We start from the raw sequence: 23,825 nt of genomic DNA on the forward strand, positions 1-23,825 counted from the left end.
ATGGAGCTATGTCTATCCCATGGTTTCGATATATTAAACGTAACCTAAAGTCACTCGGCTGTTCTGAAATGTTCGATAGCCCTTGTGCTCTGAGTAAAACAAAAATAAAGGCCTTTAAGAGCCAATTCTTGAGTAAAGCCATGTCACTGAGGGAAGAAGAAGAACTGGTTAAACCGGCAGTTAGGAGGTTTGTCATGTTAAGTACAGGTAGTGGGATGCAGTCCTACCTGACCTTTATAAACAAACCATTTCATCTGTTTTTGTTGATAAGGTTTAAACACGGCATGCTGCCCTGGCTTTTGGCTTACCCTAAGGGTTTCTTTAAAGAGGGTACCCTGGGCCCATGCCCCTGTGATAATACTTCCGAACAAGATATGTTGCACATGGTTTTCTTTTGTAAATTTTACTCCTTAATTCGGAAAAAATATATTGTGCCTATTCTCAAGATGCAAAATTTCGTGCAAGTGAGGCCTGCATTGGTCTATCTGCAAATGCTTGAGACGCCGTTGGTATGTTTTGGGGTGGCTAGCTTCCTTACTGGGGCTATTAGGCGCAGAAATAGGGTTTAACATCATTATTCATTTCCCAGGTATTATGTATTTTTAAGTGTCATGGAAATGTTGAATCAGAAATGGTTTTATGGATGTGTAATTGATTAGAATTATTTAATTGACAGACTTTTATCGTGTTTAAGTGCCAATGTATTGTATTATATTTTTTGTGAATTTCTTTTTGTATCTACCAGTACCATGAATTATTGGATTGTGCTTTGATGGTTTTAAATTTTAACCCCTTCAGTGCCCATGACGAGCTGGACTCGTCATGGGCTGCGGTGGCGCTGTGCCCATGACGAGTCCAGCTCGTCATGAACTCCGCCCGCTAATAAAAAGCGCGGCACTGGGCGGGGAAAGGGGCGGGCATGCAAGGGGTTAACCGAATAAAGCAAAACTTTTGACTTTGACTTTGGCACTGTTTACTGTCACATGCATTGACCCCTTTCAGGCATTCCACCCCCAGCCCTCATATTTCAATATTTGACTCTGGACCATTTTCTGAATCTCCCATTGAATCTAACATCCCAATATCGCATCAATGAATGTGGTATCCACCTCTCTGAATGTTGTATCCCTTTCAAACCTGTGAATGTGACACCCCTAATCTTTGCACATGTACATCTGACACCTCAATCACCACACTTGTGAATATAGTACCCTGCATCTCCACTCTTCATATGAGAAATGGGAGAGTGTCACAGAGATTATTTGCAGTATTATTAGTGAGCTGCTGCTGTGTTACAATATTGAAAACACACATCACCATCCCTGAATATTACATGAAAACATACTTCGAATTTGGACAAATGTGCCTGTGCACCATCAGTGACCTGGCCAAGGAGGGCATGAAAGAGCTGAGATTGGATCATAAATTCAATGGTCCATGCAAGCAGTTATTGACAGAAATTCAAAGCGAAAAAACCCACAGTACTTTGGAGGCAGAAAGACAGAACATGTCACCATATATATAGAATAGAGAGGCAAAACCCCCGACACAAAGACAACGAGCAGAAACTGAGCAATATAGTGAACAAGAAGACACATAAATACAGGACCAACCAGTGGACACAGGATTACACTGTAAACAGGCCACTAGACGACAGGTGGTCAGATTCAAGGCAAATAAAGAGATGTAACGCAGATGCCAAAATATAGACAAGTGGAACCAACAAAAAAAAACGGACTGCCGGGCACTGTGATAAAGTTCAGGAAGGGAAACACAAGATACAGACAGTCAAACAACGAAGTACAGAAAAAACAAACAGAAATTGGATACAGAGCGAACGTGTTAGGTAGACTCTGGGATACAGAGCACACAGTTACATACAGAGCACAAATTGCGATACAGAGCATACGCCTGGCACCAAAATAGATTTAAATGCAGATATTAAAGTGCAGCATACAACTATCCTCCAGAATATAGAGTGCACAGCAGACACCAAGATAGAAAGAAATCAGGCAGAGACTGAAATACAACGAATTGCAACTGAAAAAAAGTTTTAATGCACAGTTGCAGACTCAGCGATATAAAACAGACTTGTATAGGTAGATAGAGTAGTGCGGCAGACACAGACAGGCAGAGTGTAATTTGACATAGATCCGTAGGCAAGAACTAATATTGTCACATTTTACTTTCCAGATCACCGCATTACGCCTGTCCGGAAGTCATCCGGGTAAGTCCGTCGCAGTCCCAAATTCTCTTGCCACAGGTGGATAAATTGATGAAAAACTTAGGGAAGGTTCTACTTAGTGTAGCCATGCACAAACCTTCTGTATAACTGTGAGATTTCTGGCCTAAGGATAAGGGACATCACCGTCACACATGGTACTGTCTAACAGTGAGATAAGCATTCTAGGGATGTGGGAGAGGGGGGAATGGTGGCAAATTGTTTAACCCACCGAGGCTGGCCAGCCAATCCTCTGAACCTAAGATAAAAGACGGGGAAGTGGCGTACAGAAATTCTTTCCTGGCAACTAGCTGCTTGACAGGATGACCGGCATGGACCACGCCGGCAGTGTGATTTAGCTTGAGGCTGCAGGTACCTCAAGCTACATATCTTTCTCAACTAAATTAAGTTAGGGATAAAGGGTTGAAAGAGGTAGAGAGAAGGCTGAAAAAATGGAGCCTGCTTGCTACTCTACTCCATCACATTCACAAGACAAAGGGCCTGATTTAGTTTTCGAGGGATGGATTACAGCATCACAGACTTGACGGATAACCTGTCCGCTATATTACCAATTCTATAGGATATAATTCACTAGTAATACGGCAGGCGGGATATCCATCACGTGTGTTCACAAGTCGCCAAACTCTAAATCTGGCCAAAAGTCAGCTCATGGACATGGTTATTGAAGAAGGACTACAACAGAGCTTACAGCTGTCAAAGAAATGAGTGGCTCGCAAATATTAATAAAGATAATGTCTGCCACCACTGGCCCCAGAGGCTAACATGGCGAAGTCGCTTTGTCTCTTAATAAACTAAAACTTGCAGGTTAAAGATGAGCAAACATAGGAAGAGTAAAACAGCTGATGGCAGTCCTAAGGAGACTTGCACTCTTTCACATTCTACACTGCACAGTGCAACACCCAAACCTAATTAGAGGCACAGGGGAAAAACATCTGATACAGCTGTACTTCACTGGTGGCTAGTAGGGGATGTTGGCGGGGGTCGAAGGGGAGCAGGGGCCGGAGTCTTAGAATTGTTTTTGAAAAAGACTTACCTGTGAACAACGCCACCGCCTCTCCTCCATCTTCTTATCTGAAACAGAAGCACCCAGGCTCCCAGTTTCTCCCAGCCAATCACGTTGCTGCCTTAATGCAGCATTGTGATTGGTCTGAGGGCTGTGGTTCAGCGCTCAGAGAGGGACTGGGAGGCTGGACATATTCTCTACCCAGGCTGTAATGCAGCCTGAGAACATGCAAAGTGCACATAACAGATGGCCGGCCAAACCTCCATGGCGTACTTAAGGTGCAGCCACCACTCTTCCCTCTGCTGCCCCACCCTATCATGGACCTTAAAGGCAGACTAAAAATAAAATGATAATTTCGTTCTGTTATTATTATTTTATTTTTACTTTGCTCTGCTCTTAGAGCAGTGGGGTGATGCTCCTCCGCCTTAGCGGAGGAGCCAGCCCTCCTGTACTTATATTCAAACAAGGGCACCATCCTGTGCACATGTGCAGCTACAAAAAACAACCAATGGGCTAACTCATTTCTGCACGCACGGACACATGAGCTCCAGTGCACATTCAGGTATGTGCATGCGCCTGGACACACTTGGAAAGAAACTAAATTGCACATATATCCCTATGAACAGTAGGTCTCATATTAGCGTTCCTGGGTGCCGGGTCACACAATAAGCACACAGTGACACCTATGCATGCAGACATATTAATATGTTTCTGCATCTAAATGTACATGTAGCTATGCATGAGGTCTTGGTTGTAGGACTGTTGAGTGACAGGATCAACTGTGACCACACCCAGTAGCTTTTCATTGGCCCTAAGGGAGGACAGATATACTAACTTACCATTCTGAATGGGCAAGGCAGAGAGGTTGTGTCCCACCAAACTGCAATGAATTCAGTGGCGTAACATAGGCCCCCACGGTGCAGGGGGACCTGAGCTCCAGAGGGCCCCCTCAGCACAGTACCCTAGCCTGAGAGTTCCGGACTGACTCCAGAGGGGGGCCCCTCTATGTACTTTGCAGGGGGGCCACCTCAAGTTTTGCTATGCCACTAGATGAAGTGATCGAGAATCAGTTTGCATTAGGAATGAAACGTTATCTGTTAGAGAAATACATATTTAAGTGGGCTCCCCTCATCCATTTTTCCGCAAGAGCACACACAAAAACCTAGATTTTATTTTTATAGGGCTTTTAAATTCTGTTATTTACGATATTTAATTTAGAGCTCACAGCATAATGATAGAACTTGGATGATTACATTTCATACCTGAAGAGGCAGTTATTTGCTAAACATGTATCAGATATATTAATGCTGGTTTCGTGAAAGATCATTCCTCCACGACCCAAAAAGTAGTCTGAGATTTTCAAGAATCAGTATCCATGCTTCCTTTTTGAATTTGTGTAAAACTTAATAAAAAGTAGCACCGTCCTCCATTTCTGGTACTCGCATATGGTAGGATACCTGGGGCAGTCTCGACTTCCCAAATCTCAGTTCTCAGTGGGAGGACCATCTCACCTCCCTTACACCCACCCATGCTGGTAAATCATCAAGAATTGTCAACATTCAACAACTTTGTATGATTCTATGCCTCTTAACTAGTGATACCTGTCAGCAATCCTCAGCCACTTCTGTGAGTTCATTCATTGGAAATTTGCTGCTCAAATGCAGTCTAGTTGACTGTAGCTGTGGATGGGTTTTAGGGGCCTAACTTTAGTTGTAGTGTGTTGCCAATTACTTTAATGTAGCCAGTCTGAGAAGACCATAAAGCCCATCAGAATTACATTCAGGACAGCCACTCGGTCTGATCATCCCCAAACCCAGGTTTGCATTGAAGGTAACCCCAAGAAGGAAGGCCTAGAGAGCTGCAGCTTCTGGTTAACAGCCTGAGACCGCTTCTTGGGAATGCACAGTCACACGGGAGTGGAGGGGAGGCAGCAACTTCTACAGGGGGTTCCTCCTCATCCCTCCTAAAAACAGCCTTCTCTCTCGAGTAGAGTATCGGTGCATACCCCATCTCAACCCTTATTTTTAAATATCACACAGGGAGAGAAGTACGATGGAAGGAGGGCAGACGTATGGAGTTGTGGTGTCATCTTATTTGCGCTGTTAGTGGTAAGTTCACTTTATTAGCTTCCAAAATCATGTGTATATGGATAATGTATTGTCCTTTTAAGTTCTCTGGCTTAGTGCATGTTGCATATGTCAAAGGGTGGATGGAGCGGGTTGGCACCCTTAGCTCATTGAAAAGCTCCATTTGTTCTGCAGTGGAAGCTCCGTTCGTTGTCACTTCTGTGCTCAACACTCCGATAGTGTCTGTCTCTGTACCAAGCACCCCAAAGACCACTTTGTCACACACTACAGAGGAAGTCCTCTGTCACTTTTTTGGCAAAAGCTTCACAGATCACACAGTGAAAGAGAAATGTCTCTATCCCTCTCACCCTGATGTTTGTACAATCTCACTTGAAGCGGACAGTCTCTTGTTTCTCCTTCCAAACCTGTCTATCCCTCACTCTGGTAAAGGCCTATCTCTATCTTAGTCATCCATAGTGAAGGGTCTTTCAATGGAAGGGTAAGTTTCTATCCTACTCTAAAAAGGGGTTGACTTGATGGTGTTGTTACTTATTTTATTCTTTTTTCACCTTGCCTTTCCTCACTGGATAATCTTGTTTGCCTTAACTTGCTTTCTCTAAGTCTCACTCGCTCATCCCTTTTCTTCTTCTCTCCTTGCATGTCTCTCTCCTCATCCCCCCTCCTTACTGTTTCTCCCTACATATGCCTCACTGTTTCTTCCCACTACCTTGTATCTCCCTGGTGTGCCATGCTGCTTTCTTCTCCCACAATCTGGACTCACTTACACAGGGTGCACTTCCCTTTGATGATGACAACTTGCGGCAACTTCTAGAGAAGGTGAAGCGGGGGGTCTTCCACATGCCCCACTTTATCCCACCAGACTGCCAGAACCTCTTGCGAGGGATGATCGAAGTGGATACGCCCAAAAGGATGACGGTAAGCTGTGACCATTGAATATTAATATTCAGACTTATGGGGTAAACCTTTGATTATGATGCAGCTCAACTGCCAGAATATATGAGATCGGATAAATTTGAGAAAAATGAAAGCGGTTCAGATTCACCTTTTCTCAGGCCATGTCCAGCTGTGTGCACACGAGCTGTGGCTATAATGACATTGCAACACACTGTACAGTGAAAGTGAAAGTATACCGCCATTACAGTAGAACATATCCACATTGTCAGCCTGAACTATAGTAGAAGTATGCAGGGCTACAATAGCAGCAATGGGTGAAGATGGACTGGATTCTTTGACATGGGAAGAGATGGCCCAGCATCCAGGTAAAGCTGTGAATTACTTGCCGTCAAATGTTGATGTCGACTGGAGGAAGGCTGCAGAACGTGCTTATTTATTATTGTCTTCTAGGGATTATAGTTTCTATTTGCCATGGAAACTGATCAATGAATAACTGCTACACTGGCCCAAAGTAGGCTTGAGTAGGCTACTAGGTTGCAGAAGTTGTAGAAAATATCCAGAACAATCAGAGTTTGCTGGGCCCGGGTGTTACAATTCCTATGTGTACCTTGCGACCAATGTCTTCAACTCATCGTAAGAGACCCCAGGTAGCCCACTTGAGCAAGGTAACATTCAACGGTGAATAGGAACTTGGCAATGATACCAAAAGATTTTCCCAAATGGAATGATTTCTTGTACTTGGCTTCATCTATAGCTTAACGTTGGAAAGGTAAGGATGAAAGGTGCTGACGCACCCAGCATTTCAGTACCACATTTATGACTCTGAATTCACAATGACAACATTGCTTCATATCCTTGTGGTTTCACAGGCCTGGGAATATATAGACAAAGCTGCTGATTCTACAAAGATTCCCAAACCAAGTGCTAGTCAGCACATAGCACCTCCTCCAGATATATATATATACACGTAGCATATATGTAATTCTTGTAAATACATTGAAGACATTCACATGGTGAACTTCATTCACCTGTTTCAGGCCTCTCAGCAGCCTGATACAAATACCAATTGGCCCAAAAGGGTAATTCTAGCATCAGTTACCACATCTGGAAAAGTCCCTGAAGAAGTATTGACTGAAAAGTGTTTATTGCGGGATGGCAGAGGTGTGAGTTGTGTTCAGCGTGAAGACACTGTTCGTACCACCCACAGAGCAATTGTCTTTTTAAATGTGTTATTAACTCCCTAATTTTATTTAGTGAAGGCTTGTAAAGCTTTCTATAAGGGATTAAACGTCACTCCCTTTGTCACATTTTGTAGTTAGTCGAGGGCTAACTCAACAGTCAGTCGGGTTTCAATTATGTTTCTACCTATTGTTTGCCTGTCTTGGACACAGAGGGAGCCATATTTGATGGACAATGAAACCCTGGTCTAGATCTCAGGACTCTGGGAAAATCCATATTAATGGAGGAAATTGAATAAACCACTGAGAGTACCTTGAGTAACCCATGCGGCATTATGGCTACCTGCTCGCTTAGCACTATGAATGGCAACCATAAATTATCTCTGGTAGATGTGTAGTGGAGGGAGTGCTGCTAGAGAATCAAAATGCCACAGTCCACAGTGCCACTAAAGCGCAACAAGTTGTGTGATTGTCCTGCTTGCAACTTCAACAGCATGCAGTTAGGCAGAAGTGTTAACCCAGGACCAGATGTACGAAAAGACTGATCACAAAAAGGTAGTCACAAATTGCAACCTGTCTATGAATTTGCATTGTGACCTATGTCCTAAGAGCTCATGCTGCAAAATCATAGGGGAGGGGAGCGGGGTAATCACAGATTGGCCTCCTTAATGAATGTTAGTTTGGCATGTCGCTATTTGCAAGCCCACGTGATTGGCTTCAAACACAGGAATGGTGGGCTACAAAGGACAGCAGACAAACATACCTGTCTTGGTATTTCAAAACCAAAAACCTTACAAAAGCGGCCCATGTTCCTTACAGGAACAGGTGGTACTATAAAAAAGGTTTCCCATCCAGAAAGACATCATGTGGACCACTGCCTGCTCCCCCCGTGGTTGCCCAACACGATCCTCAAAGGGTAAAGGGTCCTGTTGGGATAGTTTCCCCTTTCCAAATCAGTTACTACTTTCTTTGAGGTCTTTGTAACTGGTCAATTGTTTGCAAATACAACTGCATTCGCAAACCATTGAATACATACCATACCAAATTACAATTGTAACTTAGCGTCCCTTTTACACTCCTTCTCTGCTCCAGAATTGCGATTCTGTTCGGGTCTGATGCATATTTATCCAACATTGTATGCAGTGCTTGTACTGAATGGATAAACGGCTTCCATACTTGGATGGAAGCTGATATGAGAGTTTGTGCATAGCAAAACAGAATGTACTCATACAGATCTCAAAACTAGCTTTTAAACACAGCACTGATCATGATTCTGTAGCTAAGTGAATAGGGGGAAGCAGTGCTTAATTTGAGACAGTGGTTGCCAGTGGGAGCCACCGGCACCTATTTTTCCACATCAGACATTTTCCAAGAGCAAGAGAGGGAAAACAAAGTAAGACCGAGTAAGAGAAAGACAGAAAACCCGTCACAAAAGGAGAAAGCAGGAACCTGTACGAGTGAGTAAAAGGAGCAGGGAGTGTCCGGTAGTGGACTAAAGAGGCAAGAGGTGGATTTAAGACTATTACCCTTGGTATTCAGTGCGATGATGTTTAATTGCACCGGCACGGGCTGCTGAGCAGTGCTTCGCTCACCTGCACTTTTCCTTTCACAAATGACTCACTTGGGGAAATAAACAAGTAATAATTTCAATTTATATAGCATAGTGTACATCACCATTGGCTTTGTGTCCTGATTTTCACTTCTCTCCCAGGTAAAGTGCAAGCCCTGGTCTGAGAGAAGGGAGCCACTGGGGCGATAATGGTTAAACTGGTTAGTGTGCAAGGCAGATCCTTATCGATGGACAGCCTTAAGGACGTGATGGAACGTTCAGCTGGAATTCAGTCCAACTATGTAGGTTCGAGGGAGGAAGGTTCCCTGGGATTAAATCAATAAAAAAGTCGAGCCACCATTTTGTGTCCTGGTTTTAGGCGTGACAGCAGATGCTTCAGAAGGCCTGAATATAGACGATTTGCAATATCCTGGTCTGGACGCCATCGCAGATGAAGCAACAGTAGTCAGGTGCTGGTCAGTTAGACGTAGCAACTCTTTCCTCAAGCTTTTTATTTGACAACAGCATTAATCTCGGGCTGAATAGACAACTCACTGTCATGATGACTCCCCAATGTGATTTGGGGATCATTAGAAGTGGCACAGGAAATGGCCATGAAGCCAAGCCTCTGGTGCAGATCTCATTGTTCCCCTTTCCCCTGATTCTTACCCAAAGTCAAACTTAACTTGTGTCTCTCATACGTATTTTCTTTTTAAAGGATTTTATCCAAAGGCTTACAGCTCTGAGGTGAAAGTACGGTGCACAATATGTTAAAATGAATTTAATAATTCAGACAAAAACAAAATTGAGGGCCCTTTGCATAGGCAAATAAATAAAGGCCTCATAAATAAACATGGCCTGTCAGTGGCCGGACGGAAGGATTGGGCACAGGGAGAGTAAAATAAGATCTTGGGGGCCAACCTCAGTTCTGGGATTGAAATTTTTGTGGGAATGGACAGAGCAGTAATTGTGATCTGCCTAAAAAAAAGACTTCTTTTGTGTGATAACTGCACCCACAACACCAAATCTTGCCTTGTGTGCCAAGAAGATGTCTTGGTCAAGCGTCCGATGCCGCTGAGAGATCGAGCACAATCAAGGCACGGACTCATTGGACAAGCACTACTTGGAGGGGTTATTTATTGCCGCACACGATAGTCTTTATACCCCATACCAGGTCTAAATACAGCCTAGAAAGAACACTAGAGGTATGTGCTTCTGCTATCTTTTGTTGCTGCATGGTGGCCTTTTAAGTAATAAGCATATCTCGGTAGGGTAGGTTGAAAATTCGATAGAAATTGATGGTCTCATGGAATAAAGATTGTATTTACTGAGAAGGAGAGACTCTCCCACTCTCTTAAGCTCATCTGGGACTATAGTGTTAGAAAAAGAGAATTTGTTTCAATAAAACTGGAGCAAACAAGCCAGCTACCTTTTAAAACTGCCTGCTGATGTCAGTTTAGTAAGTAAAAAGCTTCAGCTTGCACTAGTCGGCCTTTCCATGGGTACCTAGGGTAATAAACCAGCAACATCTTCTGATGCACTTCAGTGCCTAGGGTTAACTGAAAAGGGTTAATTATTCTGCTATTGATTCCAGCTGAATCCTGCAAAAGTTGACACCTCATTAGTATCTCCAGTAAGGAAATCCTTGAAGCCAGAGATTTGTTTATAAGGAGCTGTGCCAGTTCGCTTTAAAAAGGCGCGCTCCCTGGGCTAGACAATGCTATCTACATACACTTACAGCAAAGTTGTTTAAGCCAAGACCCTCTTGAGTAAGCACATTTGGTTAAGGCCCACAAACATCATATCAACTACTATTTTCTCACAATTCATATGTGGAATGTTAAATATTGGGAGTAAACTAAAACATTGTGGTATTCCATGAAAATTAGACAAAGATTGACATTTAGTTGCGCTTTCTATACATTTTCACAATTCATACTTGCCAAATAAGCATGTTAAGGGAAGATTGTAGTGGCTTTATAAAGAATACCTCCAGAAATGACGTCCAGTGTTGGTACTTTCGCTCACTCTAAATCCAGTATTATTCAGTGGCGGCTCCTCCGCTAAGGCGAAGGAGCATCGCCCACTGCTTTCAGCAGTGGAAATAAAGGAAAAATAAAATGATAACTGATTGTTATTATCATTTTATGTGTTCCTGCTGCGGGAGTCTTTGCAGGGTGGGGCTGCTCTGCTCTTAGAGCAGGGGGTAAGAGTGGTGGGCACACTGTAAGTGCGCAATGACAGATTGGCCTGCCCAGTCGCACCGGCCAAACAGTCATGCGTACTTTGCATGTTCTCCAGCCTGGGTAGAGAACATGCCCAGGCTCTCATTGCCTGGCTGAGCATGGAACCACAGTGCTCAGACCAATCACAACGCTGCATAGCAGCGTTGTGATTGGTCAGGGGAGCCTTTATGTGCTTCCTGTTCCTTCCTGGGAAGACGGAGGAGAGGTATGGCAACGGCCGAGAGACGCAGCGAAGAGGTAAGTTTAAAAAAAAAATATTGACAGCCCTCATCCCCCAAGCCACCCACAGCCCCGCCTCCCCACCTCTGATCTCTGCCAGCAGCCACTGTTATCATTTTAAAAAACTGTTGATTGTTGCTTTTATCATTTTTTCAGTAGTATATTTAAGTTTTTAAGCTTTGATGTTTATACTTTCCTTATGAAGTCTCATATTCCCAGGAACTTCGGAAAAGTGTTACTGATTTTCAGAAATGCCTGAGCAGTGGCTGATGTAGCCTCTGATCTTCAGGTTACCAAAGCCTTATGTCTGCCTGAAACTCTCTTTGCACTCCGCAGAGGGTAACTTACAAAAACATAAAGTAGGGACCGATTCATTAACTAAAAGAAAAGAAAAGCAAATGACTCCCACCAGTAGGTACAAAATAAAATACCTTTGCAGCCGTATAACTTGCACAGCCTTTTGCTACTGACCAATGGTCTCCATTAGTGCTAGCACTCAGAACTATGCTCTGCCATTTGGAGTATAAATGAGGTAGCGCTTTCTACTGTCGCTAGTCCCGAAGACCTAAATCTCAGGCACAACATGGTTTCTCTTCAATCCATTCATGGGGCGAAAGAGGACAGAATGAACAAATGCCGTGTGTGAAACACAATTACGGAAATATACTGGCAACACCCCATGATCGTCCTTCCGCACCCCTTGGCTGCCTCGAAGGGTAAAGCCCCAGCCACTGACAGTAGTTTTTCGAAGTTTGTTAAAGTATGACTTCTGGCACGCCCTGCCCCCAATGCACGATCTGCCCAATGTGGTGTGACTGTACTGCTTCTTCGAAAGAACCCATTCTTCTCCTAGCCAGCATGTGCCCCACGTATCACACCTCGAGGCCTTTGATTGGCATGCAACAAAGCTAAACCACAAAAAGTGAGTTGCTATGTCCAGGGAAGAAAATTGCTGCGCCCAAGTCTGTTGAATGGCAGCATGAGAATGTAGCCACAAGCGAACCAGGAAACATGGTTGGAGATCTGTTATCAGCACAATGCTAGACAAACAAAATGCCAGTGTCACAATTTATCAATGGATCCTTTTTTTTTTTAACAGAGTTTTATATAGCGCAAACTTGACCCGAACCGGGTATCAGAGGGCTTTACATAGCACCAGTTGCATTACATGAGGACACATTCATTTTTGTTAGGCATGAGTAGATTAAGTGATTGCCCAGAATCACAGGATGTTCAGCGTCATTGCCGAGACTCCAACCCAGTTCCCCAGATTAAAGGTTGACCACCCTAGCCATTAGGCCAACTCCTCACCCAACTCCTCACCCTTGCTGAGGCACACCACCTTGTGCTAAGAGGCATGGCCGTACATTAGTAGTAGGGTGTAATTGTAAATCTCCTCGGGTCAGCCCCATGCCACAGCCGTTTTCACAGTGAACGGTCAGCAGTTCAGCTACCCCATGTCCCTCAGAGCAGCGGCAACCCTGAACCGGCCACCAAGGATGAGCGGCTGTTGCACTGCTCTTACTTGGTCACTCGCCCTCCAGGCCCTTGCCACTAAACCTGACTACTAGATATCTCAAGTGCTCAGAACTGATGAAGGATCATCATTCATAGCAGCTTTGCTCCTCAGATGTTGCTAGGGTGCTCTGATTATCAATCAAGGACGTCAATTAAACCAAATGCCGGGGGTATCAGAAGTGACATCACATGCTCCTTTGCCTTAATGACATCACCGGTGGTGGCATCACATGCCTTTGACCTTTCCCCAAGAGGGCATCTCACAGGATCTTAGGCCTGATGACATCACATTAGGTGACTTCGCTGAAGTTCCATAATAATGGCATGAGTAATATAACACTCCCATACAGACACATCCATGGCGAGGCAAGCCAATGAAACCTGACACTCCCCAGGAGATGACTCCATTTTTTCGAAATGTGCTATGAGTGTCCCATGTGTCCGAAAAAATCCATTGTGCCAAGGCCAGCATTTTGTCATGAATTCCCTGACATACAATATACCAGAGTCGGACTGCTGCCATTTATGCCATCCACATACCACGAGTGTCCCTTTTGTTAAAGGTTACCTCAGTATGCTGGGGTCCGCATCTTGTTATGTTTACCCCCTCTCCTTTGCCACTGTTTTCCTCCCTCATAACAATAATCATCTCCAGTGTGCTAGTACCAGCATTGTGCCACAGGTGCTCCCAAGCCAAGATTGTTCTCAAGCTTGCCAGCTCAGCATTTTCCACAGGTGCTCTTTATGACAAAAAGTGATTGCCTCCGGTATGCCAATAGCAATACCGGTATTTTATCATGATGACAAGAACAACGCTAGTCTGTCGTTATTTCATCGCCGGTGCCTGTCATGCTAAGGATTGCCAGCTCTGGTATTTTGCCGTGGGTGCCTCCATGAGACGAGAATCATCTCAAGATGCCAGAGCAAACATCAGACTCACAAGTGTAAAACCACATCCGAACTCACTCTCACTTACACTCACTCACTCACACTCATTCCCACTCACTCACTTTTGTACTTACCTCAGCCGCCAGGAAAGGTCCAATTCCCGCTAATTATACTCCATTTTATTACAACTAATATACTATTATTCACATAAAGCCAGGAGAGTGGAGCCTCAACCAGCACCCATAAGGACGAGCTGCCCCAGTTTTCCTGGCACTGATTTTGCAGCCTCCAAGGCCAAGTTTTACAAAGGCGGTGCCAGGGGTTGCAAGGGCTAATCCAGGGGTCGCCGCTGTGACCCCTAAATGACGTACGTGAGTGTTGTCTTCGCTTTAGATGTATCTTCGCATTATGATCAGCCACGTTCATGCTATCTTGTCAGGGTGACCTAGAACTTCCGAGCAATAGTTTTCTGGGGTAACTTTTGGAGCCGACATCTGGTGGGCCCATTCTCTTTTTTTTAACAAACATCAGCTTTCAGTGACGCAGACAGTGGGAAAATATATCTGATTAAACTTTCCGAATGCTAGCATAGTGACTCCTAGCATTGGGGCTAGAAATGGCGCGTTTGTTTGAAATTAGCTGGACGTCTGTGCAGCTCCCTCACCTTTGAGGAGATTGCAATGTTGGAACTGTACGTAAATGTAAATCTCTGCGGCGCTGTAGTGTCTCTTGGTTGTGGTATGTGCTGGACAAAAGACTGAAAACATGGCAAACTGTGAATGTCATAGCATTACACATTCACCTCATTTTTGCCATCAGTCAATTGAATGAACTCTGTTACCTAACCATAAAATATATCCATATTTTATCCAGTGTATCTCTTTACCGTGGCTGACGACTTGTTTTCTCTTGCTTTGCAGCTAGAAAACATTCAGAAACACATATGGTATATGTAAGTACAATTGCTCCTTGTATGCTTCCTTGTAATGCCCATTTGTTTAGAGCGCATGTGTGTCTGTGCAGAGTTAGTGGAACTGAGGGGAATTGTGGAGATGCTCAGTCAGTAGGGTCGGTGGACCATCGCCATATCCCAGATGTATACTCCTGACGATGTGCTTCTTCGCCTGATTCAGGGGACAGAGATCTTCTCCATTCTCTCTCTGCAATGCCCAGAATGCTGCATGTTACCGGTGGTTTCTCTCTGCACAATGCCCAGAATGCTGCATGTTACCGGAAGTTTTCTCTCTGCACAATGCCCAGAATGCTGCATGTCACCGGAAGTATCTCTCTGCACAATGCCCAGAATACTGCATGTTACCGGAAGTTTCTCTCTGCACAATGCCCAGAATGCTGCATGTTACCGGAAGTTTTCTCTCTGCACAATGCCCAGAATACTGCATGTTACCTGAAGTTTTCTCTCTGCACAATGCCCAGAATGCTGGATGTTACCGGAAGTTTTCTCTCTGCACAATGCCCAGAATACTGCATGTTACCTGAAGTTTTCTCTCTGCACAATGCCAAGAATGCTGCATGTTATTTTTCTCTCTGCACAATGCCCAGAATGCTGCATGTTACCGGAAGTTTTCTCTCTGCACAATGCCCAGAATACTGCATGTTACCTGAAGTTTTCTCTCTGCACAATGCCCAGAATGCTGCATGTTATTTTTCTCTCTGCACAATGCCAGAATGCTGCATGTTACTGGAAGTTTTCTCTCTGCACAATGCCCAGAATACTGCATGTTACCTGAAGTTTTCTCTCTGCACAATGCCCAGAATACTGCATGTTACCTGAAGTTTTCTCTCTGCACCATGCCCAGAATGCTGCATGTTATTTTTCTCTCTGCACAATGCCCAGAATGCTGCATGTTACCGGAAGTTTTCTCTCTGCACAATGCCCAGAATGCTGCATGTTATTTTTCTCTCTGCACAATGCCCAGAATGCTGCATGTTACCGGAAGTTTTCTCTCTGCACAATGCCCAGAATACTGCATGTTACCTGAAGTTTTCTCTCTGCACAATGCCCAGAATGCTGCATGTTATTTTTCTCTCTGCACAATGCCCAGAATGCTGCATGTTACCGGAAGTTTTCTCTCTGCACAATGCCCAGAATGCTGCATGTTACCTGAAGTTTTCTCTCTGCACAATGCCCAGAATGCTGCATGTTACCTGAAGTTTTCTCTCTGCACAATGCCCAGAATACTGCATGTTACCTGAAGTTTTCTCTCTGCACAATGCCCAGAATGCTGCATGTTATTTTTCTCTCTGCACAATGCCCAGAATGCTGCATGTTACCGGAAGTTTTCTCTCTGTACAATGCCCAGAATGCTGCATGTTACCGGAAGTTTTCTCTCTGCACAATGCCCAGAATGCTGCATGTTACCTGAAGTTTTCTCTCTGCACAATGCCCAGAATGCTGCATGTTACCTGAAGTTTTCTCTCTGCACAATGCCCAGAATACTGCATGTTACCGGAAGTTTTCTCTCTGCACAATGCCCAGAATGCTGCATGTTATTTTTCTCTCTGCACAATGCCCAGAATGCTGCATGTTACCGGAAGTTTTCTCTCTGCACAATGCCCAGAATGCTGCATGTTACCGGAAGTTTTCTCTCTGTACAATGCCAAGAACGCTGCTGGTGACTGGAAGTTTTGCTTGTGTTGATCTCTGATACACGCTTTAATCGTAATTGCAAATTTGTAGCCATATGTCCAAAATCCATATTTTAGCATGCTGTTGGGCCTTAACAGACCACCTGAGAGGGGACGAAGTAAATTAAAAAAGAAGCAACTCATTATGATCCAAAGTGACACACAGCCTTACATACATACGGCCGATGTACATAGATTGGAAACCACGAAATTATTCTGGAAACCGACCTACGTATTAATAGCTCTGTTCGCAAAATGAGGATTTGGAGTGGGCCTCAATGCAGCCTACCTCATTAGTATTCAAGAGATAGGCTGCAAATTGAAACTTACTCCGTGTCACAGAGCTCCTTGACTGCAATCATTCGTTAAATGTATTTATTTTAATGCAGCCCATGTTCTTTAAAGGAAACAGTGCTGCATTAAAAAAAGAAATAAACACACTTCTTTTTAAAGGGTTTCCCTCGTGAATGTAAAAAAAAACTTGTTTGTGAACGGATTACCACTGCCATTCTGGAGTCAATAACCCATTAATGGTTAGCAGCTGAAAGTGCGGTTGCAAACTATGGAGGGCTAGCATTCCAAATCGCAGTTTGGAAAAGATGCGCCAATTCTGCCCCTTCCAAACTGCGGTGTGGTATGCATTTCTAAACCCATTTTGCACTTCGGTAAGTACTTACCGAATCCCAAAATGGTTTTAGTATTAATACACACTAATAAGCTATTTAGCAGTTGCAAAATCACAGGGCTTGCAACTCTTCAAGCTTCTTGGTGATGGAATTGCAATATTACTACTCAGAGTCCGTCCCCCAGGTTGTCTTCCTGTTCTATAAATGTATCCAGTGCATTGTAATTTTCTGTTGCAGTTGACCCTTACCTTGCCCCTCCCACCCCACCCACTTCCTAGCAACTCCACCTAGCAGGGTCTTGCTAAAATTCATCAGATAGCAAAGGCGAAAATGGAGGGAAGGCATGTCAGCTCCTGGAATCATTCGACCCTGTAACGTAGTACTGGGTTCGATATCGCCTCCATCCTTTACCAGATGTCACTCCAGATGCTCCAAGCCTAGGGTGTCTAAACCTCCCCCAACCACATAGTCAGCGTTGAACCTGATTGGTTTTCCCAGGTTCTCACCTTTGCTGTGAGGGTGATAACAAACCATTGAAATATTAGGATCCTGACAGAAATGCCTGTTAGAGCAGTTGAAAACCATGAATAGCCCCCAATACTACTTGGGCTTCTGGTAACTTACCTGACTTCTTTTTCCAGGTCCCGATCAGTCTGGTCTGGACTGATATAGTTTAGTGTTTGCTTCTGACTCCCACCAAACTCCTTTCCATTCTAGTCCTCAAGCACACGACCATGTTTTGGGGTATAGGGTGCATTACAATGAAGCCCATGCTCGCTCACCTAATTCTGATGCTTTTAAATGAACTACAGCAGGAAATTGAACAACGGGAGACCTTCAGTAGGGATTTGCCATGAAAAAGTCTTTCTTCCACGTGTCTTAAACTTGAAGTTCGGCCCCCTTGAAGGAGTGGGCGCTCTTTATCCTTATTTCTGAAAGAGATCCCTTAGGGATTTGGTGCGTGGGTGTACATTGTGCAGTGCAGTGTCCAATGGATTTGTCAGCAATAGCGTTGCACAAACTGAGCCTACTCTCCTCCTTGCAGTGGTGGGAAGAACGAGCCGGAACCTGAGCAGCCCACGCCGCGGAAGGTGCAGATCCGGTCCCTGCCGTCCCTGGAGGACATAGACCCGGATGTTCTGGACTCCATGCATTCCCTCGGCTGCTTCCGGGATCGCAACAAGCTCTTGCAAGACCTGCTTTCAGAGGAGTAAGACGCGGCTGTGTTTGTAACTTTTTAACAAGGTAGCGGGTTGAGTTGGCACATCTCACGTGGGTTGCGGTGGGATGATAAGTCTTCCAGTGGGCCACAGGGCCAACAGCAGTGCAGGCTCAACTACTGTTTTGCATTCCTGTGACCCCCACAAAGGATCTCCTGGAATCCAGTCTTCATGTGGATTGACTCCTCTACCTCACTGAGAAAGAGTCGCCTCTTTGGGGTGGGGAAGTGTTTATTTTCCAAGCTAACACAGCTGTTGGACTTCCTCGGAGATGCATGATTTTAAGAACCTACAGATTATTTCTCACAGTGCACACCCACATTTTGAATTCAGTGCCAATATCAACAAAACCAAACAAAAAAACAACTTTAGTTGTGCTTTTAGCACTGTCAAAAGTCCAGGTTATTATAAAGTGTCCATTTTATTAAGCATATGTATGCATATATTATTTTTGGAACAGTTCATTCAGATTCTCTTTGGAGGGCCAAAAATATAATGAAAAAGTATTGTATATGGTTGCCCGTCATCTCAGAACGCACTAGTATTGACTGGGGACATGGAATGAACTTTGGCCCTGCAAGGTGTGTAGTAAGCAATGCTGCCACTGCAGCGTTGGGGGTAGCAGTATGGGAAAAGGTGCATCAGTGCATCCACGCTAAATTTGACTTTGAAAGAAAAAATGCACCTTGTCTTTGCAGAAGGCAGACATTCTACAAAGACAACTCTTTACAGGCAGGTTTCAAGCTAAGAATGAAAAACAACAATATAAAATGTGTATGCCTTTTTGACCACAAGGTGGGGATTTTAGGTTATTTTTGTGCGCTTAGCCCTGCACTAACCCCTGCCCAGCCAGATCAGCTATGCATGTGTTTGCCCACGTGCAGCAGGCTCTGCACATGGCCAAGCAGGAGACAATTTGCAGTGCACTCTCGCGACTTTGAAGGGCTTATCTTTTGGAAACAAATAATTGTAGCATGCCCACCCTGCCACTGTGACACTGTGGACCAACCAAAGCTGTTTGCTTTCACCGACGAAGCAGCTTTTATGGGACCCCCTCCCCCCCAAAAAAAACGGCCCTGTCAGTGGGACACTTTAAATATGGCAGATCGCCAGGGGCTGTTCTTTCGTGTCCCAGCTGCAGGTGGGCCTGCCAGTCACACTTTAAACAAGACCCTTCACCTTCCTTTATGTCGTGTAGTCTATATAATTTTAGCCCAAATATCGATTGAAAATATTCAATTTTTCAAGGACAGCTATTTAGATTAATAGTTAATCATAAACAAACTATCACACTGTTGATGTAATTTAGATCCAAGTTTTCTTTGTGGGTGGAAAAACATATTGATGTCAATGAAATTTTCACTGCAAGTTTTACACCCACTTTGCATCTGTGCATTTTTTTTAATGGATTAGCGCAAAGAAACAGAAAAAGAAGTTGCTCTCCTGTTTTTTGCCACGTTACACTTTCAGAGTGGTTTTAATATCAGTCATGGCTGTGAAAATTCACATTAATATTACTCACATATAATATAGGGTAGCGCTACTAAAAAAACTATGGACTAACCATATTGCTGGGCATAGCCCGGTTATGGACGAAAACCCTCACTCAGGGGTGAGATGCTTCATCATTGGGTTTCTCCAACACACGGGGACCGCAAGGTACCCCCTGTGTTCTACGACTTTACCCAAGAGGGAAGGATCAGGAGTGCAAAGCCTGTGTTGGTTCTACCAACTCGATATGGTAAGGAGGGGCAGAGTGCAAAGTAATAGGACGAAAAGTGAAAAGTGTGATTAAAAACTATCTACATGGGGCAACAACTTTATTCTTCCTGCCTATGTGATAGTAACTAAAATGCAAGTGAGTATAAGGATAAAAATAAATACCCTATCTATTGATCAACATGTTTCTGCCCAAATGACATTGCTGTTCAAGGCATTCATCAGGATCAAAAGACAGCCACTCTGCTATATCAGTGCATAAATCATAGTAAAATACTTAGGCCTCAATTTCTTGACCATCAAGCGCAAGGTCGATCAACATGATGGGTCAGAGGGCTCTGTAAAACAATAATAAAACATGTCTTGACAGTTTTCAAAAACTTTCACCTGTGTAAACCATAGCCCAAAATAAATGTGAATTTAATATTTCCTATTTCTTACCTAAAGCATATTGTGTATGTGTCAACTCAACCTTCTGCAGAGTCTCACACAATGTCAGATATGCTATTAGGAAATGTAGATTTATGAACTTATTAGCAACTCAATTAGTGGCTTCTAGTCCCGGTAATAGTAAAGAAACGCATGCCCCGTGAGTAAAAACTGCAAAGTTTACCGATCACGGGGCATAAGTTTCTTAACTATTACCGGGACTAGAAGCCACTAGTTGAGTTGCACCCAGGGGCTAGCACGAGTGGTTTTAGATTAACAATAGAGTTCAGGTTTACTCCTTATATCGTAGGGGCTCTACACTTTATTACTATTATACAAATAATCATACATAGTGAAAACGAATCAATAAACAAAGTTTTCGGCCAGCATACTATATATAGCAACAGCTATTTGATGACTATACTTCCCCCCCCTTTTTTAAGAGGTACAGTCCTTGGTTACCACCCATTGTTTTTCTTGGGGTTTTTCAATGTTGTAATACGTTGATGTTTGTAATATGAGCTTGATCCATTATGCTAATAAGTTCATAAATCTACATTTCCTAATAGCATATCTGACATGGTGTGAGACTCTGCAGGAGGTTGAGTTGACACATACACAATATGCTTTAGGTAAGAAATAAGAAATATTCAATTCACATTTATTTTGGGCTATGGTTTACACGGGTGAAAGATTTTGAAAACTGTCAAGACATGTTTTATTATTGTTTTACAGAGCCCTGATGAATGCCTTGAACAGCAATGTCATTTGGGCAGAAACATGGTGATCAATAGATAGGGTATTTATTTTTAACCCTATACTCACTTGCATTTTAATTACTATCACATAGGCAGGAAGAATAAAGCTGTTGCTCCAATGTAGATAGTTTTTAATCACACTTTTCACTTTTCGTCCTATTACTTTGCACTCTGCCCCTCCTTACCATATCGAGTTGGTAGAACCAACACGTGCTTTGCACTCCTGCTCCTTCCCTCTTGGGTAAAGTCGTTGCTCACACAGGGTACCTTGCGGTCCCCGGTTGTTGGAGGAACCCATTGATGAAGCATGTCACCCTCAGGTGAGTGAGGGTTTTCGTCCATAACCGGGTTATGCCCAGCAATATGGGTAGTCCATAGTTTTTTTAGTAGCGCTACCCTATATTATATGTGAGTAATATTAGCTATGGAAGATATATAGGATAGAAGTTTCTATTAGGTAGCTTAGTTCTTCCCTGGACCCTCTTTTGTGTGAGTTATATATGAAACTTTACAGTCATTTTTGAAGGCTTGCTGGTGAACGATAAACTTCATGCTCATTTCAGAATCGATTAATTTAAAATGCAAGTTTTTTTGTCTTTTTTGCCATCTTGCAAGTCCTTTCTAACATGTATGGGTCAGAGACAGTTCCTTCGTAGATTACCCTCCGTTTAGTTTTCCTTTTCATATGACTTGATATTGTCAGAGAGCTTTGTTTTTGTCTTTTTGGTCCGACCCAGATACAGAATTCGCTCACTCGCCAAGCTTGTGTGGTGAAATAAATGATAAAACATACACACATGCATACATGGACGGGCTTTGGGTCATCACTGTTCATGCATTGGGCTGATCAGCTGTTGCTCACATTTTGTTTCCTCCCACCACAGCATACGGCATTGTGAAGTGGACCAACCCGTTCAGCCATTGGCTCACTTGCAGAATTAAATCATTTTACCTGATCACATGTGCACATCTTGGTAAAAAGAAGTGCACTCTGGGCCAGGGCTGGTGGGCCAATACTTTACTTTGCCAATGCTTTTTACTTTCCATTCTTTACGTTTTTTTCTTACACTTCTTTCGTTTTTGTCTTTTTACTATTGACCTTATTTAGAGTTTGGTGCATGTGGGACATTCTCCAAATAGTGATGATTACCCCGCTGTCTGTTTTAAGAGTGTGTTGATGCTGATGGCACCTAAAATATAGGGGAAGGAACATCCGAATATCCACCAGATATCCACAACTCAGGCAGATGTTCTCCTGTGCCAAACTCTGAATAAAGTCCAATGCCTTCAGGTCACAGTTATTCAAAGCCAACAGTACCTTTTCTTTTCACCAATAAGCGTAATATTTTCCTATGATTGTAAAAAATAAGGTCAGCTCTGTTGGCTTTGATAATGCTTGTTTTGTTTGATACCGCAGCGGGTTCCTATAGGGCTTGAGCTATGATAGCTCGTATTCTGCCTCTTTACCATGGCCTCTTTTGAATTGTTAATAGTTTCAGTTCTCTGAAGCATACAGTGCTTAGACAGTTCTTCATTCATTTCTATCACTATAGACTACTGCAGGCCATCTCAATGTTTGTCTTTTAGGCTGATGACAGCATGACCACTTTGCCTTTATCAGCATTGCTCAGTTTATATTCTTAGAACCATGTGATGCATTGATGGCCATGTGTGGAAAATATAAGGAATTTTTAAACCTTTATTAGAGAAGAAGGATTTCTGTGATGGATATTGAACCTCTGATGGACGAACCGTCTTTATAACTAGGGACGAGTGGACGAAGAGGCGAAGAATACACATAAACAAAGAAATAGGCAGTCAGGGATGAACAGCTGCACCACCTTACTATACACAAATTGAAGACGTACTTCTAGGTTCAGGTTGCCCACCTCCCTGGTTCACTGCCTTAGGGCCATAAAAATCAAATACATTTAAGAAACACACAGAGAGGCAACACAAGCATTACAAAAATGTACAAGTGTACAGTAAGTAAATCAATCCGGACTCTTCAATGATATGCGGTGTATTCTTTTTTAATGTCGCAAGATGATCGAACAAAGCAGTCGAAATACAGTCAACGCGTTTCGCCCCAATGGGGCTTCCTCAGGGCAATAATCAGAATCCTCCAATCTTATGTTGATCGCTCACGTATCGCGATCACTACTTCTTACACTTAGTAAAAATGCACAATCTTTCGTCAATTCCCAATAATGGATACGAAAAAATCCTCAATTTTATTCCACACTTAGTATCAGTGGTCCACAGTTGCTTAAAAACACATAAAATCCTCAATTTATGTGGTGAAATCGAGATTCAATTTTCCCTCGTGTTCACTATGATAGGTGAAAGCTCCAAAAATTAAAAGTTACTTCATTTATAGCCCCAGTAGAACGCCGTGCCTCTCGACCCACCGCCAGCCTTCGAACATCAGACGGAACGATGTTCAAAGGCTGGAGGATTTTTTCGTATCCATTATTGGGAATTGACGAAAGATTGTGCATTTTTACTAAGTGTAAGAAGCAGTGATCGCGATACGTGAGCGATCATCATAAGATCGGAGGATTCTGATTATTGCCCTGAGGAAGCCCCATAGGGGCGAAACG

At 43.5% G+C, this 23,825-nt stretch overlaps 1 protein-coding gene across 7 annotated transcripts in view; it reads left to right on the plus strand.

Annotated features, from left to right (window-relative positions):
- The window catches only part of BRSK2 (BR serine/threonine kinase 2), a 672,447-nt gene that overhangs the window by 493,323 nt on the left and 155,299 nt on the right, over window positions 1-23,825 (plus strand). For all 7 annotated transcript variants that reach the window (XM_085644912.1, XM_085644916.1, XM_085644913.1 and 4 more), the window contains exons 6-10: window positions 2,194-2,227; window positions 5,285-5,353; window positions 6,101-6,247; window positions 14,745-14,776; window positions 18,142-18,306. In XM_085644912.1, the coding sequence (XP_085501038.1) occupies window positions 2,194-2,227; window positions 5,285-5,353; window positions 6,101-6,247; window positions 14,745-14,776; window positions 18,142-18,306 (447 nt within the window). The remainder of the gene's footprint in view (window positions 1-2,193; window positions 2,228-5,284; window positions 5,354-6,100; window positions 6,248-14,744; window positions 14,777-18,141; window positions 18,307-23,825) is intronic.

This window comes from Triturus cristatus, chromosome 3_1, assembly GCF_964204655.1.
Source record: "Triturus cristatus chromosome 3_1, aTriCri1.1, whole genome shotgun sequence".
NCBI classification, from domain to species: domain Eukaryota; kingdom Metazoa; phylum Chordata; class Amphibia; order Caudata; family Salamandridae; genus Triturus; species Triturus cristatus.